This window comes from Corvus kubaryi, unplaced genomic scaffold (assembly GCF_017639235.1).
Source record: "Corvus kubaryi isolate FWS band 111438036 unplaced genomic scaffold, C.kubaryi_AGA036_p1.0 74, whole genome shotgun sequence".
NCBI classification, from domain to species: domain Eukaryota; kingdom Metazoa; phylum Chordata; class Aves; order Passeriformes; family Corvidae; genus Corvus; species Corvus kubaryi.
The window spans coordinates 5,184,820-5,205,230 of record NW_024582061.1 but is presented as its reverse complement, the minus strand read 5'-3'; the positions used below and the strand labels follow the sequence as shown (position 1 = coordinate 5,205,230).

At 40.6% G+C, this 20,411-nt stretch overlaps 1 protein-coding gene across 2 annotated transcripts in view; it reads right to left on the bottom strand.

Annotated features, from left to right (window-relative positions):
- SCUBE1 (signal peptide, CUB domain and EGF like domain containing 1) overlaps positions 1-20,411 on the bottom strand; it is a 194,612-nt gene that overhangs the window by 141,954 nt on the left and 32,247 nt on the right. For both annotated transcript variants that reach the window (XM_042050680.1, XM_042050681.1), the window contains exon 4: positions 967-1,101. In XM_042050680.1, the coding sequence (XP_041906614.1) occupies positions 967-1,101 (135 nt within the window). The remainder of the gene's footprint in view (positions 1-966; positions 1,102-20,411) is intronic.

The following is a 20,411-nucleotide window of genomic DNA, read 5'->3' as shown; positions in this document are numbered from 1 at the left end:
GCTTTCTTGTCAACAGAGTGACTAAATTAATACTCTGTGTTCAAGTATGATTTTCGGGTCAGCATTAGTCACTTAAAATAGTTCAGAAGCATTTGTGTGGCTGGTTTGAAATATACAGCATGCTTACATTGTTGATCACCAGTCTCATCTTGCTACTTTGTCATTCTGTATTGCTTATTGGTAAATGAGTTTGCCAGCATATATTCCCACTGCTGCCAGGGTCACAGAAGCCTGAATGAACACTGAAAAGAGTCCACTTAATTGCAAAGATTTATAGCTATGTTGTTTTCTTTTCTCCCTTTCCACTCAAACTTGTCTTCCATGTCTGACATCTACAGAAAAGGGAGAGCTGCTTATTCTAGTCCAGAACAGCAGCAGACAAGGACCCCAGTTCTGCAGGGATTCCTTATTTCTATTGCTAGTGCATAGGCAACAGAGAAACAATTTTTTAATCCACCCTAGGACAGGGTAGTGAACCAAAAAAAAAATCCTGTGTCAATATAATATCAACCATGATCAGTCTGCAATGAAGTAATGAGCTACATGACTGGCAAAAATCCCCATAAGCTGTGTAATTTACAGAAGTAATGAGCTGTTCATTTCGATTTAAGACCCCATGCTTTCAAAGGTGAAACACAGGTGCACTATTATCCAATAAACAGATGAGAAATTTTTAAGTACTGGAAACTCAGAAGCAGAAAGTAACCATTTGAAAATCTGTCTCTGCCTGCCCAAAGAGTCTGCTGTGCAAACCAAGTTTAACTTGTGTGTCAAACCAAAGCCTGTTTCTTTGTCTTATTTACGACTCTGCTACAAGTTTGGGTAGCAGAGGAATCAATCAACTCCAACCAACCAGTAAAATGATAGAGATTAAAAAAACACAACCCAACAAACCCCAAACTGTTTCAGCTTTTCTGCTTGAACACGGTTATTCTAAAGAGCACATTTTACACGCTGAAAACTTACCAATGGAGCGATGAATGCAGGTGTGCTGGTTATCACTCAGAAAAAAGCCCTCTTTGCACTGGCATTCGTAGCTGCCCATAGTATTTACACAAATCTGCTGGCACCCTCCATTGTTATCCAGACACTCATCAACATCTAGAAGACAGAAGGAAAAAGAAATGCAAGATAATGTACAGATTCAGAATATAAATCTAGAAGAGTGAGGAATCCACACTGTAAGGAAGGCACACTGCAAATTAAGCTAATGAAGACTACCCAAATCAGTTAATCCAAATTAATCCCTCTAATTATTTTCCCTGCATCCTGGGCTTAAAGTTAACATGAAAAAAAACCCAAAACAAACCCCCAAATAGTGGGGAGAGGAATCCACCCATGTCTTCATGTATTCTGAGCTGCAAATTGATTTCCAATGCACAATGAACATGAACAACCTAAAAAGGCTGTGACCCCATATGCCAAGTGTGCTGTTGCACTCTGTCATTCCCACTCCACTTGGAAAGACATACTTCAGGTCTACAGTAATTTCTAGCAGGGGTAGCAGGCAAACACAAAGGGCATTACAGGGTGAAAAGAGCCTTTATAGAGTTCTGGTCTTGAACAGAACAGCATGTTTCAATTACTGGAGTCATAACCCCCTACTTTGTCAGTTTGTTTAATGTTGTTTAGTGAAAAGAAGGCTTCTTAAATCTAAAAGTTTCATGTCTGTATTGTCATTTTAATAGGCAAATATATAAAACCACAAAAGCAGCGTTAGCTACTGGCTGTTTTAAGGGCCTATCCCCCATCACTTCTCTTTGGCATAACTGTTTTTGTGCTGTAGTATTTAACACAGATGTATGCATCAGCATCGGGAAACCACTGCCACTATTAGGTATCTGACCCACATTCAACTTTGAGACTCTCCTGTTTAGCTCATGAAAGTGAATCATACATATTTTTTGCTTTTTTCTTGCCACTTGAAAATTCCATGTTTTCCTTTTTAATGAAGACTCTTCAGCCAGTTATTTCACAGTATGTGCCAACACGTCAGCAATGGAGTTGGTGTGTGTTTTGCTTTCATTTTGTTTTTGGAAGTGGCAAAAAACCCACAACAAAGCTAAATTATCCACAACACTCCAAACCTCCAAAGAGCTGGAACACCTCCTGCAGAAATTAATTCCTCCAGGACTGGCCACAACACACTGAGGTAAACCCAAGTGCTTTTGCTGGTACACTTGCAGGCAAGGCCAGGAAGCTCTGAATCCAGGCTGGCTGTGAGCTTGGCTGAGCCGGCTATCGCTGTTTGTGCTGCCTTCGTGTAACAGCAGTTGTGTCTCTTTCTCACAGAGAAAAAAGCTCTGGAGTAATTACAGCAGCACCAGGGAAACCACGCAGTGTCATTCTGTCTTGAACTACAATGCAAGTGTGTAGACAGTCCTCCTTTTTTTTATTTACCAGGAAATGTTAAGCACTGTTGACTCAGATTTTCTGTATCAAAATCCTCCCTGCCCTCAGTTCTTACTCTTTTCCAGATCTGAACATTTTCACAACCCCATCAGAGATTCTGGGAGTGTGTAGGAAAAGGGGAAGAGAAGACTTTCTTTGCCTACTGCTACACAAGAAGGAGGATAAAGAAGACATCTTGGTTAGACCCTTCCTCTGTGAGTCAGCAGGCCTTGCTGCACAATGATGCCTTAGTGCCAATTCAAACCTGATCCTTCAGAACAGCACCCTGGAATCTAGATTCTCCCCTCTGGAAAATTAGCTGAACATTTACTGAAGGCAAGTCTCAGCTAGTACATGCACAACCCCCAAATTATGCTACAAAGTATGCGGTCTTCCCAGAGCTCTGTTTATGGTATCACAAAGTAACTCAAACAGTTGCCTCTCAACTCTGATGAATAATCTGAAATGAATGCAATGATTTATAAACATTTTTTCTTGCTCTTGATAGCAAATGCTAATGATTTACCACTTCCATAAAGAGACAGATCAATTTACCACCAAGTCCCAAATTCATAAGCTAGCATAAAATTATTACAATCAAAACTCTTTAAAAAGCTTTTCTATGAGGAGTTTCTTCCAATTGTGTTCAATTACTTGCCTCAGACTTATTTTAATATGCATTTATGAGAAGGACTTGAAGAAAGGAAACAGATAGGACTACTCTATCTCTATACCTCATGCCTTGCAATGGATCTTGGCCTGATGGTGCAGGATTTACATGTTCTTTCCTCAGGTCTGAGTCCTACCAAGGTCAGGCTTTTTGGAGCACTTTGTATTACTGCAGTCTTAAAAGGCAATATTGCTTACTGTTCACCATACTGAGCAATCTATTGGATGTGGATGCCTGGAAAATATTTACTGAATTATTCACTTGGTAAACTTTCCTTCCAATAAAGTCACTTTATGATCAGCCTATCAGTTTATTAGTAACCCAGTTTAGAGAACAGCATGAAATAGTCTTCTAAAGTTATGCAAGAGAACTCCATTGATTCCAAGAAGCTCAAGCTTTTGTAGATCTGGCAGAGTAATTCCTTAATGTTTCTGAATTTTTTTCAAAGCTCACAAATGAAATATCCGCCCAAGGGCCTATTTCTTTCTTTCTTTCATTGCCCAATTCTCATTCAATGCAGCTCAAGTTATCCACCTGAATGTGAAAACATCGGTAGCACAGCATGGATGAGACTGCATTTTGGACCAGATTTTCTAGAGGTTAAGTTCCACATAAACACCAAAATAAGCAGTAAGGTTTTCAATAAAGCTTTTTTAGCTCCGGTTTTGGTGGCTCTCTAAATGTCAAACATGGCTGTTGACTGTTTTGGAAAAACTGAGGGTAGATTCTCAGGAGCTCTGATTGGTGCCAACTCTGTGTGACAGTTTACATCTGCACCCCAGGGCCTAACTCCAGAGATTTGAAAAAAGTCACTTACAGCATAAAATCCCTTCACTCAAACATCTAGTCTAAGCCCCAGCCAAACCCATTTTAAAAAACTTTTAAATTGACTGAGCAAAAATACAAAGCTTGCTTGGTTTATTACTCTCTTCTTACTAAAACAGACTTTTCCTCTTCTTTTAGAACAAATAGACAGGTGCTCTTTCATAAACTTTTACACAAAATCAGGTACCACTGATCTTTCAGGACCAGATTGTCTCTCTGAGGATGGCAGCCTCAAGGTAGCAGGGGCAAGACACCATTCCTTTAAACTGGTGTATGGAAAGTCAAATCCATTTCCTAGCCTCCTCATCTGACAAAGTTTCAGCTTGGCCTCACCACCTGACAGTGTGTGTGCTGATTCCTAAAGTACATTACCCAGTGCTTACAGGAGAGCTGAGTCTCAAAACCCCACTGATGGTGGAAGCTGCAGCAAGACTTCAGGAAGTCCTTACAATCCAAACCCACAAAAGAAAGGAAAAAGATTCTCACCTGAGCTGAGCTCAGATGGATACTCCACATGGCTGCTCCAACCCTCATCCTCAAAAAGAGGATGAAAAACTAGTAGAGTGTGGATACATGTCCATAAGCCATTTTCCATAATGCTTGTCACAAAGAACTGTCCTGTGATTCTGTTTGCCAAAGACAACTGCTGCTGGAGGCACCTAAAATTATCTCAGTTTCCACAGCTCTTACCTGCTCCTTACCAGCACAAATAGACAGCTAAGAAGACAACCAGCACAAATGTCAGAATTGCTGCTACAGAATTTAGACCAGTGACAAGCCTATGTTTGCAGAGAGAGGAGCGCCTGGACTGCAGAGTGGCCACTCCTCCTCAAGGACAACCAGGACCAGGGCCAGAGCCAGCTCAGGGAAAGGCTGGGAAAGAAGGAGGATCTTTCAACAGAGACAGAGAGATAATGGCTGCATAAATGCATACATATATAGCTAAATCTATATCTATATATCAGAAGCATTATGCAAATGAATGCAGATCTCAATTTGCATAAGACCTCTAGCTTTTTGGCCCACTGCCTTCATATAATCAAACTCGTGTTCTGTACCTTAGTAAGATGAGATCCTCCGGAGAGTGGTAGTGTGGAACAGTATCAAAGGGTAGGAAATATTACAGTTGATAAAGATGAATGTTTTATATATTAAATAAACAAATGTTTTCAGTTTCTCATTTAATTTATCTGATGAATTTTTCAAATTAACTTCACTGGTGTTTTACCCTGATCTGGCATAGAGCTTCCTGCAGCTTTTGGCCTTCCCTTGGCTGGAAGAAGATCTTCCAGCAAAGTGTCCTGTTTGGATACTGTGGAGGGGAGAAAGGTCTGCTAAGGGTACCTGAAACCAAAACCACGAGCAAGAAGACACAGAAGTGGAAACACTACACAGAGTCAATGCCAAGAACAGTATGTCCACTGTTTGCTTCCTCCACTGATCTTCTCTTCCTTCCTTCTGACATTTCTCTTTCATGTCAGCATTTTCATAAACACTTAGGTCCCCCAGAAATCCGAGTCTTCAAAATCTCCAAAGCATTTGGGAACCATAGTAAAATGTACTTACTGTAGCACCGAGACTTCTAAAGACAGGACTTTGACTCATGATCCAAAGAGCTGATCCTGCTATTTTTTTTTCTCTAAGCTACTCTTTGAAACTTTTGGAAGATACCTCTTAGGATACCTATTTTACCAGTGCAGAACATCATGACAGAGATGAAGCACTGATAGCAATACTGCAGACTTTTCTCAAATGCTAGCAACAAAACACCACTTAGGATATTTTCACTTGTAGGGGAAATGATTAGCAACCACACGCTCAGAAAATGTAAGGAATTTTAAAATCACTATATTCTGAATATTTCTACTCAGAAAGCTGGCTGAAAGTCTAATTAAAATAAAAAAAAATCATATTCCTGGATTTACTACAGTCATAGTTATACCAAAGTAACATTTAGCCCAGCATCTCTGACATTTGCCTGTAGTTGCTATTCAGGAGAAGACTATAGAGATGGGACAGAACCATTGCAGGCATGTTCTTCCAGGTTTCAGCCATCACTTTCATACCTATCAACTTTCCTAAATCACTTCCTAGACCATTGTCCTGCTGGTTCTGTCCTGTATGGATTTCTCTAATCTCGAATGAGCCCAACACGATGGGGCAATTACTTCTCCAATTGAACTAAGAGATTTAATTTTATTATAAGTTTTATAAAAAAGACATACTTTTGTTTATTTCTAAGATGCTGCTTCATAGTCTGGATGAATGCCCCCAGATTCCACTATTGTGAGAAAGAGTAAATATTCATTCACTACTTGCCCTTTCTGCATTTTTGTTGATCTTACAAATCCCCCTTAGCCTCGTACTGTCTCTCTCATCTATTCTGAACCCTGAAGCACAGCAATATACAAATAAGATAATTACAGAAACAATTCAAATGACTTCAGTGTATCATGTTTAAAACAAAATGTGTTCATTTCTAGAAGTTAACCTTTAATGACAGCAGCATTTGGAACACGCTCTTCTCACTTCTCTAACCCTCCAAGTACCATGATGCTCTGTTAGAGTGGGTGTCTTGGAAGATGGGATCTCAAGATACCCATGTAAGCCCAAAGTGCAAATCTGGCATGTAGGAGTGGTATCAGATCAGAGGTTGCAGGCAGGTGCTCCTGCTGGAACGCTCCTACAAGCAGCGACATGTTGTGAAGGTAGGGAGGGTGAACCCTTGCAGCAGCTGAGGGGCCATGGAAACAAGAATCACTGCTACTTGAAAGAGCTGCCAACCATCTTCCCTAGACTGACTTTATATGAGCATGCAGGGAGAAATATTAGAAGCAAGAGACATCGCAACCTAGGTATACAGCATTTGTATCTCCAGCAGATCTGAAATCAGACTTCACCAAAAATTTAAAAGCTGGGCCTAAGTTTTCTATTATTTGCACATGAAGATAGATTCTACTTTTTGTCCCCTTCTTTCAGAAACTGAAAAATCTAGTGAAGAAAAGGAGAAAGAGCACCACGGCCTTGATTTCAATGCTTCCTTCACTCCCACAGCTGCAAAAGTATTCACTAGAGCCCTTGCTGAGAAAAGATCCACTTGCAGAAGATGAATCCTACATAGTCTGTGTTTACTGAACTAGACATAAAAGAAAAACCCCAAACCAACAAAATGTGTGAAAAACTGCCTTTCCCTGAAAAATATAGCACATTTTACAGAAGGGAAACATAAAGAAGCAACCACAAGAATGCCTCTGGGTGATGAATACTAAAATCATTCTAAAATGATTGATTAATTAATTGATCCCTAGAACCACTCTTTTCTTATGTAAAAGGATACAACACTTAAAGTGATGGCTGTGATCTGTCCTGGAGAATTCAGTGTTTTAATGGGCTACAGTCACCTATCCCCTCAGCACCCACTGACTGGGCTTCTTGTTTGCCTGCACAGCTATAGATGTGCACAACTTGAAAAGGATGCTTCAAATCTTTTCTGTAGCTATTTTGTGACACACAGTGGAACGCCTTAAATTTCACAGTACTCAAACACAGCATAAATGCAGCTGCAAAAGACTGCTTTGCTCTGTACAGCCTAGGAAACATGCATGTAACTCTACAGTTTGCTATATGTGATTTCTACCCATTTGCTGAGCTGAAGGTATCAGCCCCATGGATATTGAGTGGATGTTGCATCAAGTTCAAGTCTCTCGATGTCACTTGTTAATGGGCACCACTCTCTGTCCTCTTAAGACACCAAAACCCTTTCCACAGCTTTTAGCATTTCCAAAACAAACATCCAAATCTGTGAATGTGACTTCTTAGTTGTAGCTTCTATCCTTCCACAGGTGGCCTCTTGACAACAGAACCTAAACACAACAAAGCTCCTGCTCAATTATTTATTCATATTATCCACTCTTTTGATTAAGGTTTTAAAACAATTTTGTGTGAATTTGATCATGCCTTTCTTCATCTGTGCCACTGTCTAGCAAATGCCAGCAGCCTCCAGCTTGGCATGAAGCTTTTTCTGTGAGGCACAGACAACCACAGCCTCATTAGTGTAAGCTTGCAGTTCCCACTGACATCTATTTATATGTAGGCACTCCAAGTGGCAAATGCTGGACTAACAGTACTCCATAAACTAGTGGAGGGAAGCTAACTACAGATACCAACAAGCAGCAGTCCAGATCAACTGAAGGAAAAATCTGACATAAGTGAAGTAAATGGTTTAGTCTATTATCATAATGCCCCTTACTTTGTCTGGTCCCTCAGCATCATTAGCTGCTGCAGGCTGAACTGAACTATCCTTCTTCCAGGATAACTACTGCTTATACCTGCTTGCTTGTACATTTACTTATAGACCCTACCAAGATTAGAAAAATGACGTTTGGGTTAACTCGAAACTGCTTTTTGTTGTTGTTGTTGTATTGTTATTATTGTTATTATTGTTTCAATAATGAAAAAAAGATTCTGCTGTGGGTCAAACAAACCACGAAACTTGACATGAAAAATGAGACAGTATCTCTATCCCAAGTTGGTAATATTTTCCAGGTCTATACACATGAAGCATGGTGTTCCTGAGCTCTGGTAATAAAAGCCCAGAAATGACTAGATTAATGATTTTCATTGGTATCTATAAGTAACACAGTTAGGGGCCTCTCTAGATTCAGATGAGTGATTTTACCCTAAGCACTGCAGCATCCAGTGGGCTATGAAGTCATTCTCACTCTCTATATGGATAATACCTGAGGTCCATGAAAAGTGGAAGTAATGGGAGAGTCTCAAGCACAACTTTCAATACAGTGAAATGAGAACTATGGCAGGAGTTGAAAAATATTGGCTTATTCAGGCAATTTATCTTAGTCAGACACATATTTACTCATTAAACTTTTAGGGAACAGGAAAGTGCTGAAAATGTTGTGTAAGTGCTGAAATTGTTCCTGTAGGTCATATCAAAACAATTACATTTTCCTGAAAGTATCTCCATTTTTGGTGAAAAGTGTTTTATAAACACGGCCTCAGTTTCTGAATAGTTTCAGAGAATGAATGCTTCATTTGGCACAAAATGTTTGGGCAAATGGGCATTTTTGTCACCTGGGAAATGAGTTCAGCATTTCCACTCTCCTAAACATGAGCAACACAAATCCTAGTATTTAGAACAAATATTTTCTCTGAATTCTCTGACATAAATACCTGAAACATAAAGATCTTACAGAAAAGAGTAATTTTTTTTTTTTTTAATATGAAATGGCAACACAAGCCAGTTGTGCTGGATCACACAGTACAAAGCTGGACTGGTTGGTTGGGGTTTTTGGACTACCTGGTTTTAAGAAAACAGTTGGACACCTGCGCACCAGCTAAGCAGCAGCCATCCATTAGAATATGTAAGCTGCAGTAAGTTGTGTTAGTGCTAAGCAACTCAACAGATGGACACATCAGCCACATTCACCTCTTATAAAGAGAGACCAGCATTGCCCTGAGCTGGGAATTACCAATGAAAAGCAACAGCAGTCAAAAAACCTGACTTCAGGAACATCATATTTGTGCAGAGAAGGAATGAAATTAGTAAGTTTGGAGCTGGCTTGGTAGTGTAAAGCCAACACAAACAAAGAACCCAAAATAAATCAAAACAAACAACCACTTTAAAACTCCACCTTCCCTGTAAAATTCACCAGAGCTGTATATTCTTCTCACCGGGACTTGGGAACACATAAATGGATTTCTCTAACAGCTATATAACAGTGTGCAATTTTTTAAGAAAAAAACCTAAGAATTCTTACTCAAGAGTACACTGAAGATCATCCAACACCTCTGCTCAGGAAGGGTCATCCTAGAGCATATTACTCAGGATTGTGTCCGCATGGCTTTTGAGGGTCTCCAGGGAAGCAGACTCCACACCCTCTCTGCGCTTCCAGCGCTCAGTTGCCTGCACAGTAAAAAGCTTCTCCTCATGTTGCTCATGGAACACTTTCTGTGTTCCAGTTTCTGCCCTTTGCCTCTTGTCCTACTTTTTGGCACCACTGAGAAGAACCTGGCTCCGACCTCTTATCAGGACACCCTCTATGCAGAACTGACAGACATTGACAAGATCCTCTCTTGATCTTCTCTTCTCCAGGCTGAATAGGCCCAGCTCCCTTAGCCTCTCCTCATACAAGAGATGTTCTAGTCCCCTGTTCACCTCCACAGATCTCTGCTGGACCCAATCCAGTAGATTCTTGCACATAAATTGATCTATAAATTGCAGGAATGGTGCAGAGCTTTCTGTGGGCAATTTATTTCACTGAAAGCCTTCTTACCTTTTACTCTGAGATATCCAGTGTTGGTTGTACAGAACCTTAAATCAGAGGGAAAACTATTTACATGTTAAGACAAGTGGACTGACCATCTACTGACAAATTCTGCAACTTGAAAGCCCTAAGGCTGAGGTCCCACTCAGACACGTAGCCTGTGTGAAATGATGAAGTGGACACTTGCTGGAATCCACTCAAAGCAAAACTCAGTCCATGCCTGGGGTAGTCATGTCATTTCAGAGCACAAGAATGAGTATTCACATTCTTTCAATGTGCAGTCATTGACAGCCTGAGCCTGTGGTCCACTCCGGTTTTACAGTTTGGAGGAGTTCTTCAAGTTATTTTTGAAGTGAGTAAAACCAAGTCTTTTAGACTCCCCTAACATGTTCATACAGGGAGTTTCAGAGTTTTTTTGTAAGTACTGAACAAAACTTGGTGACATATAGCCACTCTCAGGCCTGTTAAAGAAACCACTGCAGTTGCACAGGCAGCAGATGTCATGACTCATATCTGTTGTGCACATAGAAGTTTTGATTAACTGGGACCAGAGTGCTTAGCATCTTATCTAACTAGCCTTACACAATTGGCCACATGCTAAAAATCCCATCCCCCAAAATCCTTAGTCAGGTCCAGAACCCTTTCACTGCTGCCATACTAGTAATTTTTACAGAGTTTCTGATTAATTTCAGAAGCAGTTTCTTAATTATGCCTTCAAAATAACACAAATAATCAAATAAAGCTTCTCAACTTTTTCAAACACTTCTGCTCCATCCTATGGCACAATATGGAGTCTTATTTATTTAACAAAGTATATTTTAATTACAGAAACACAGAACAGACAGGCTTGGCAGGAACCCCTGGAGATCATCTAGCCCAATACCCTTGGCTGAAGCAGGGGCACCTGGAGAAGGTTGCACAGGATTGTGTCCAGGTAGGTTTTGAATCTCTCCAGAGAAGGAGACTCCACAGCCTCTCTAGGAAGCCAGTTACAGTGATCTGTCACCTTCACAGTAAAAAACTTTTTCCTTATATTCAGATGGAGACTTCCTGTGTTTCAGTTTGTGCCCCTTGTCCCTGACAATATTTGTACACATTTATAAGATCCCCTCTCAGTCATGTCTTCCCCAGGCTGACCAAGCCTTGGTCCCTCAGTCTTTCACAGAACCCATTTGGTTCCTCACAGGACAGATGCTCCAGTCCCCTCATCATCTATACAGCCCTTTGCTGGCCCTGCTCCAGGACCTCTATGTCCCTCCTGTCCTGAGGAGCCCAGAGCTGGACACAGCACTACAGATGTGCCCCCACAGGGCTGAGGAGAGGGGGCAGGATCCCTCCCTGACCTGCTGGCAATGGTCTTCCCAATGCACCCCAGGATTCCATTGGCCTCCTTGCCCTCAGGGCACTGCTGGCTTGGGTACAGCTCACTGTCCACCAGGACCCTCGGGTCCTTCTCAGAGCTGCTCTCTAGCAGATCACCCCAGCCTGTCCTGGTGCCCAGGGTTGTTCCTGCCCAGGCGCAGGACCCTGTTTCTTGAACTTTGTTGGGTTCTTCTCTGCCCAGCTCCCCAGCCTGTCTGGGTCTCACAGAATGGTAGCACCTTCTGGTGTGCCAGGACACTCCTTACTGTTTTTGATCACAGCAAATGTGCTCTGCCCCTTCACTCAGGGCCTGATGAGTAAGAGCAACAATACTGGGGCCAGTACTGACCCCTGGGAGCACCACTGGCTACAGGCCTACAGCCAGACCCTGCAGTGCTGCTCTGCTGTTCAGTCACTTCTCAATGCGCCTCACGGCCCACTCAGCCAACCTGCACTCCCCAAGCTCAGCCACGAGGATGTTGTGGGAGACAGTGTGTGAAGTCAAGGCAGAGAACATCCACTGCTCTCCCCTCATCCACCCAGCCAGTCATTCCATCACAGAAGGCTATCCAACTGGTCAAGTGTGATTTCCCCTTGGTGAATCCATGACATAAACAAAGGGATCGAGGGCACCCTCAGCAGGTCTGCAGATGACACCAGGCTGAGGGTGCAGTGACAATCCAGAGGGACCTGGACAAGCTCGGGCAGTGGCCCATGGGAATCTCATAAGGTTTAACAAGAGCAAGTGCTGGTGCTGCACCTGGGTCAGGGGAACCCCTGGGTTCAATCCAGGTGGGGATGAGCAGATGGAGCAGCCCTGGCAGGAGGACTTGGGGGTGCTGTGGGTGAGAGCTCAACATGCCCCAGCCCAGAACCCCCCCGTGCTGGGCTGAGCCCCCAGCGTGGGCAGCAGGGGAGGGGGGATTCTGCCCCTCTGCCCCACTCTGCTGAGACCCCCCTGCAGGGCTGCATCCAGCCCTGGGATCCCAGCACAGGAAGGACAGGGAGCTGCTGGAGCCAGTCCAGAGCAGGGACACCAAGGGGAGCAGAGGGATGGAGCAGCTCTGCTGTGGGGAAAGGCTGAGGGAACTGGGATTGTCATGCCTGGAGAACAGAGGGGTCCAGGAAGACCTTATTGTGGGCTTTCAGTAGTCGAAGTGGGGCTACAAGAAAGCCAGAGAGGAGCATTTTACAAGTGCATGGAGTGATAGGAGAAGGGAAAATTGCTTTAAGCTAAAGGAGGGTAGATTTACATTTGTCACTATGAAGAAATTCTTCCCTGTGAGGGTGCTGAGGCCCTGGCACAGGTTGCCCAGAGAAGCTGTGGCTGCCCCACCCCTAGAAGTGTCCAAGGCCAGGTTGGATGGGGCTCTGAGCAAGCTGGGATAGTGGAAGGTGTCCCTGCCCACGGCACGGGGTGGGACTTGATGATCTTTAAGGTCCCTTCCAACCCAAACCATTTTGTGATTTTATGATTCTTTTCCTCCACATGCTCAGAGGTAACATCCAGGATAAGCGGTTCCATTGCCTTTCCAGGGATGGTGAGGCTGACTGGTCTGTAGTTTCCTGGGTCCTCCTTCTCACCCTTTTTGAAGACTTGAGTGAATTGTTTCTAATAATTTCTTTCCATATCTCATAAGGCCTCTTAATAATAAATTTTACTTTAATCCCAAGCATTCCAAATTCTCTAAGCTATCATACTTGTAAAGTATGTCCAGTGACTTTTTAATGAGTAATTAATATTATTATTTTGATGCTAGCTACAGTCATCAAAAAATTCATACTAAAATATCCTGCCATGTCCCCTTCTGCTCCTCTTTTATGCAAAATTATGTCTTATGCTCTGATCCAACTCTAGTAAGGAACATGTACACAGGGAATATTTTGAGATGCTTGAAAAGGAACTGAAGTTTGCAGAAGGTAATGAAAGCAGTAAAAACAAGCCTCTACCTTGGTCTTGTAGTTTGATTCAAGTTTGTACATTGTACACTGAAGTCAAAAGAATAATGTAAAGATGCAGAAATTCATGGAGAGTATTAGACAGCAAAGGCAGGGCACTATGGAAAGCTGAGACCCTAAAATCTACTTAACAAGGAAATTCACCACCAACTTTCCATCTAGGACTCATTCCTACTGGAAAAGAGTTAGGTTTCATTTTCTAATACAGTCAGCAACTATGTAGCAGATATTCTTTGTGATGGCTGTTTCTTCACTGTATAAATCATATTGTTTATTATAAATCAACACTGCATTCTAAGCATAGCTCGACAGTGACTCTCCTTGAAATCGGAGATCAGATGACTTCTTTGTCTGATGTCTTTTTGTAATCCAAATGAATTCAGTGTTTCAACTGGATCTGTGTAATTTCTAGGACTGAAAAAAGCACCATTGCATTAGGGAGGGCTTGAATGCCATACACACCTAACACACCCATTATAGGCTGAAACCCTGCACCCTCAGGTGAACACACATTCTCCCTTGGGTTAAGTAAGTGCTAAACATGATGCAGCTCCCAAAGCTTTGATAAATTCAATGTATTTTATAGTTTTTCCCTTAAGGTATACATTGATATCGGCCACACTGGCTCAGAAATTTGCTATTATGAGAAAGTTAAGATGAATTAAGAAAAGATACAAAACTAACACAAATCAGGTAAAGCAGTAAGGATGCAGGATATCTGAGCTTGTTGAACCAAGACACTATCTACAGCCATATCAGACCAACTAAGAGCATCCATATGGGATTTAATTTATACATATCTTAACTTCACACTCTAAGCTGCTCATTCTTTACTTTCCTGAGTGTTCAATGTAGAGAAATCTTTCCTGTGATTGATTACCTCCTCCAGGGAGTAAGTACTTGGAAAAAAAAAAAGAAAAAGGCTCAGACAACAAGAAGACTTGCAGAAACAAGAGACTGAGATTGATGCTGCTGTCACACAGCTCCCAGTTTCCTAATTTATTATGACAGTCTGAGAATCTAACTTCATAGCTGACAGCCACCAAGATTTATTCTACACTTTTGATTATTTCCCCATACCTAACAAAAACCTTTGGTCTATGCTGATTTATACTCTCACTTGTTTTGGTACTTCTCAGATCACATTGGCTTAAGAAAGCAAACTTATGGCAAATTAACATGTAAAGAAAGTTATATCCCATTTGAACTCCAAAGATTAATGTGGGGTGACCAAACATAAGAGTACTTTTAAAGGGGGAAACTTTATACAGAAACAGAAAAAGCAAGATAAGGAAAGCAGCGTGTTCAGGTCCTAGCTTCAGAGAGGGCTGGATACCAAAGACCTTTCCATTAATCACAAAGAGAATTCCAGACTTTTATGGATTTTGGAAGATCATCAGAACTAAGATACCATAATCCCATCTTGAAAGGGAGAGACTTAATTGAGTTCTCTGACTGCCTGCTACCACTTGGCACCATGGAGACTTTCACAAGATGCAGGCAGCCAAGTAACAAAAGCAAACACATATATATACAAGTTGCATGTAAACATCTAATACAGAATTGTCTCCAGAACATTTGCACCCTAGCTATCCATATTTTCTCAGCACCTAGTCATCAGTCAGCACAAACTGCAGAATAGCAATACATGTTCTAAAATCTGATTCATGCTACTGTACCACGAAGACTGAATACTTTAAACTGTTGTGATGAATCACAGCTGTTCTTATTAACCTAATGTACAGACCAAACAAGACTGATAAAATATCTAAAACCAAGGAATATGGTAAAAATCAGTTCGTTGAAGAAATATATCAGAAAACAACTTTCTTTGTCACTTAGGCTTGCATCTGAAAACCAAAGAACTTCAAAAAATGTTTTTATTCTGCAAGAATACATTTGTCACTAAAAGGCAGTCTGCTGTGCAATTTGCAGCATGGATTTGTGTGAACACACTCACTGCAGCTTGTCTTGGGAAGGTTCGGTAGCTAAATACCAGAGGCTCCCCACTGCTCAAGGTTCTTACTACTCACTAAGGACCTGATCACTGCCTGTCATCTTTTGCAGAAATTCAGAGCTCACAAGGGTTTAAAACACACAGATACATCTGTTGTTAAACGTTGCATTTTGACAATTCTCATCTTGTCTATAAATATATATATATTATACATTCCCATCTTGTGGCCTGGACCCCTCACAGTCAGAACAGCCCCTTGCTACTCAACCACTGAGATCTGATTTGGGGTCTGGCCTGCTTCTTTTAAGGCATAAACCACCTGCCAAGTCCCAAAATTCTGTTCAAGTACAAGTCTGGAAATAAGTAAGAACTTCAAGATTTAGATTATTAACCTTCTTGACAAAATACCATAATTTTACATTTGTTTTCATAAAAAATGAAGAGTTATAAAAAGAAGGCTATTGGGTGGATTCAACCTTCCTCCATCTGCCAAGGAGCTTGGAACTACTGAGAAGCAAAATCTGGAAGAGAGTTTATGACTGATAATATTATTAGAGGCCTTGTTAATGTGCTAGAGAAGGACAACACTTAACTGTCAGCTCACCTAATAGTCTTCTGGAACTAGGAAAGAAGGGGAAGGAAAACTGGAAGATGGCCAAGGAAATGAACCGTTTTTCAGCTCCTCTTTAAAATATTTGTTTTTATGAAACTAAAAACAACTTTCCAAAAGCTGTTTAGTTTTATATTAAAAATGTTTGCATTTAAAAAAAAAAAAAAAAAAATCTATTTGAACTGTCAGGAAACATAAGGAAAAACAAACATTAGGAATACCAGCATTTTCCTGGAGTTTAAGCAAGCAACAATTGTGCACAGCTGTTGAGATAAGAAGAAAAATACAGCTAAATTAAAAGGAAGACACTGGTCCCTGTAATCATACCAGTGCTGATGCAATCCTGAGTTATGTGACACTTCTGGACAAGATACATCTGGTAGCTTTAGGAATGATTTCTCACACATTTGCAACTGTCCTCTCACTTCATGTTGACAGTCAGATTAGGCCACAATCCCAAGTCCCAGTGTGTACATTTGAACAGCAGGCTAGGAACAGGTAGATTTTGATTTCTAATGGGTTTGGGTTTATTTTGAAAAAAACCCCAAAAGCATAGAACACTGGAACATTTACTGAAAGATGACTGAATGCTATGCTATGATATGATATGATGTGATATACATACATTTAAAAGTTGGACTCAATAATCTAAAGGTTAAACTCAATGATCTTGGAGGTCTTTCCCAACCTAAATGATTCAGTGATTCTGTGCATATGCCAATGTTAGTTTTGTCATCTGAATCAGATTGCAGATTACTACCACCCAGCCACGAATTAAGCTTACATGCTGGGGTTAAACCTCTTCTCTCTTAGAATAAGCCAAGAGATTTTAAAAGAGCACTGCAAAACAGGCACTTGGGTTTAGATCTTAACCTCAGACCTTAGATGAAACAAAATTGTGTGACTTCAAACATGAGCTTTTATACTGATTTGAGATTCCAAGGTCTATTTTATAACAGGCACCTCAAGGCCTGTGCCTCCACAGCTTCTTGATTGTCTCTGAAGTTCCTCCTTTAGCTGCAGGCTCCCAAATACCCAGCTGGAAGCGCTGCTTTGCTCCACCTACCAGAGCTGGCAAATCAATACCACTCCTGGAGCAGGTTCAGCTGCTCTGGGGAAAGTGCCACCTCTCCTTTCCCACAGGGGTTTCCATGTGATTTTGTCACTCTGTCGAGAGATGCAAAGTACCATCTGAGAACAGACAAATAAGAAGCTAATTTCCATTATTCAGGCTGGAAAATCAGGCCTTCTGCCCCAAGCACACCTTCAAGGTTGTGGGCATAGCTAGGACTTTGCTATTCAATTCACAGCTGACACTGTGCTTATGTCTGCCACACTTGTGTCTGCTCAGCTCCTGCAGAGAGTTCCATGGAACCTATCATGCACACTAGGAATTGCATTTCTGCCCTGATTTCTAACCAGAATTTCCCTCTGCTTCCTAGGATTCTTCTCAGTCAGACAAAGAATTAACTGCTGAAGAACCACAAACTATCCAGAATCATCAAAACCTACTTCTATAGTAGTCTTCAGGAGGTCTGACATACAAAAGAATCGATTGAGATATCATATTACAGATGTCCAAATTTAGTAATTGCTATTTTCCTGTAAGAGAAACCAAGGCTACACAGACTATTTGCAATAAAAGCAGGGATGCAGAAGGGTAAGGATTCTACTCTTGCTTATGGTGCAGACATCGAGATACCTTGTGTGAAGACTGAGAAGCAACTTAATCTGTTTGCCCTAGTTACTAATCTATAAAACAATGGAAATTAGATCTCTTTTCCTTACAGGAATTTCTGAGGACAAATTTATTAGTATTTACAAGGTATTAATATATGTTCCTACAGCAATTAATACCACAGAAAAACCTATAAATAAGTATGTCTCTGAATACATTTTTTTGTCCATGCTGCTTTGCATTTTTTTTTGATACTTTCTAAGAACAGTTTGCAACCATCTTTGGTATGCTTACAAATGACAGAACACATGAAAAGCAGAGGATTTCATGGAACCTATCCTAATCTTTAGAAAAAGGAAGAGTCAGGATGTGTGCAGCCCGGCAGCAAGAAGTGCTTATGCAAAAAAGCAATGCTTATTCCCTATTAAAAAAGTGACAATCCCAAATCAGACCTAAGGAGAAAGAAAATATGAAAAAAAACCCCAACCAACACACAAAATGGAGAGATGAGAGCAGGTCATAGCTATTTGTATTTATATCAGAAAAGATAAGCATTATAAAACCCCCAGACTGGTGATTCATGCACAAGAAGGGAAACTGTATTTCAAACCTGTTGTATGAGACCAAATACTAGTCTTGCATCCACTGAGCAGAATTTAGAGCAATTTTTGAGAAAAAACTACTGCTATTTCAGGGGAGTGCAAAAAAATTTTATTTCTAGCTAGACAAGGATATCATCATATTTGAATCCTATGTGGAGTAATTTCATGTTATATTTGAGAAACTCCTCAACAAAAACATGAACTAGGAAGCAAGTTGAGTTACAGGAAGGAAGGAAGGAAGGAAGGAAGAAGGAAGGAAGGAACACTAACTTGTCCACAGCATCTGCTGTAATTGAAAACTCCAAGTTTGCTATTTATAAAGAAGATTTTAATCATCTTGCTGTACTGATGTTACTAGAAAGACATTCAGTGAAGATTTATAAAGGAATGTAAACCCTGTCAAGAAGAGATGGCTTAAGATTTTGCAGAGACCTCAGTCAAGCAAGATATGTAGAAATCCTGATGTCGAACAAGATATGCAGAAATTCTGATGCAATCTTGTTCATTACAAGACTGCATTGAAAGGTGAAATTGTGAAGCATTCTTTGTCTCCATAAAATCCATGAAAAATAAGTGGTTTCTCAAAAAGCAAGAACAGATGGAAACCAGTGGACTCATCAAAACTTTAATTCCTTTCAATGCCTAATTTCATCATGGTGAAAAAGAAAGTCTTTAGAATAAGCAAACCAGTTTCCAAAATGTTCTAGAAATGCTAATTTAAATCTTGCAAATACAGGTTGTTTTTTTTTAATTTGAGGCCTCATTGCAGCCTCTTAAATCAGCCCAACTGCATTTACACATTCATTGCAGCATAAGAGAAGGGAAATAAAGCTGGTCAAGAAGGTAAGGGATTAGAATGTCACCCTTTTCAAAAACTGATACTCTACTAATGGAAACAACTAGGCCATCACAACAGTCAGTACAACTGATAACGAGGTGGGGTGCAAATAATGGCAGAAAAATACCATTTAAAAAAAAAAAAAAAAAAAAAGTTCTCTCTTTTCTAGCAGTGGTGTCCCAAATCTGAGTCAGTACACAACAAGCAGTCATAGCAAGACCGGCATGGTCACTGACACAGTTAAAACCTTCAGTCTAAAACCTTACAACCAGACATGTTGGTCCTCATTAAATTCATTCAAATTTTAAAGAAGGAAGGAAGAGGGAATGTGCCTTGATTCCCTTTTCAGTGCCTGTAAGTAAAACCAGATATTTTATTAAGATATGCTAAGGATCATTCATTAGTTGCAGACACAACCACACCAATCCATGGTCTCAAAATTACAAAGACAATTGTGACCTCTTTTAGTGTCCTAAGGTTGTACATTGGGAGAAGGGGAGCTCTTTGCTATTATTCCCACTGTAGTCACCTGTTTATATTATTGTTGGCCTTTTTTTTAAATTAAAAAAAAAACCCAAAAAACCAAAAACCACCCACAAAAAACCAAGTGGCTGAATAGAAATCAATGAAAATATAATTAGAAATGTGACTATCTCTGTAGACTTAGCCTCCACATTGCATGGCCAGAGAGCAAAAACACAGACAGTAGGTCCAAAAAAATCCCACAGCTCTCCTCAATGGCTCATCCTTGATCAGGTCGCTCCTTTTGCTGTTCATTGTTCAAAAGGGTTTTTTCCCTACTATAATGGGAGTTGTCTGGACAAAGTTGAAACTAGTAAGCTGTTCGAAACAACACATATGCACAGTTATTTGATTCCAAATAGCTGAACTATATGATTATGCTTGTGTCCTGTTTCAGTAACAATTTATGAATATTAGAATAAATAGAATTTTATTTTTTAAATTAATGTCTGGATGCTCTTTGTATAGGAAATACCTCTTGCACCATTAATCATTAATCATCAGGCTGAGGCAAATAAATCTATTTAGTCTGTTCTATAACAAATGAAATTTGGAAGTTTGAATCAAACCCCTGTCAATGGTCAGGATATATAATCCATCTGAACAAATATTGCTCTGTTTGAAAAGAAATGCAGTACAAAATACATCTACTGAAAGGCTAATCAAATCCTTGCCCCGAAATTCTAGTTCTTTCTTAGCTTCAGTTAGTGCAGACT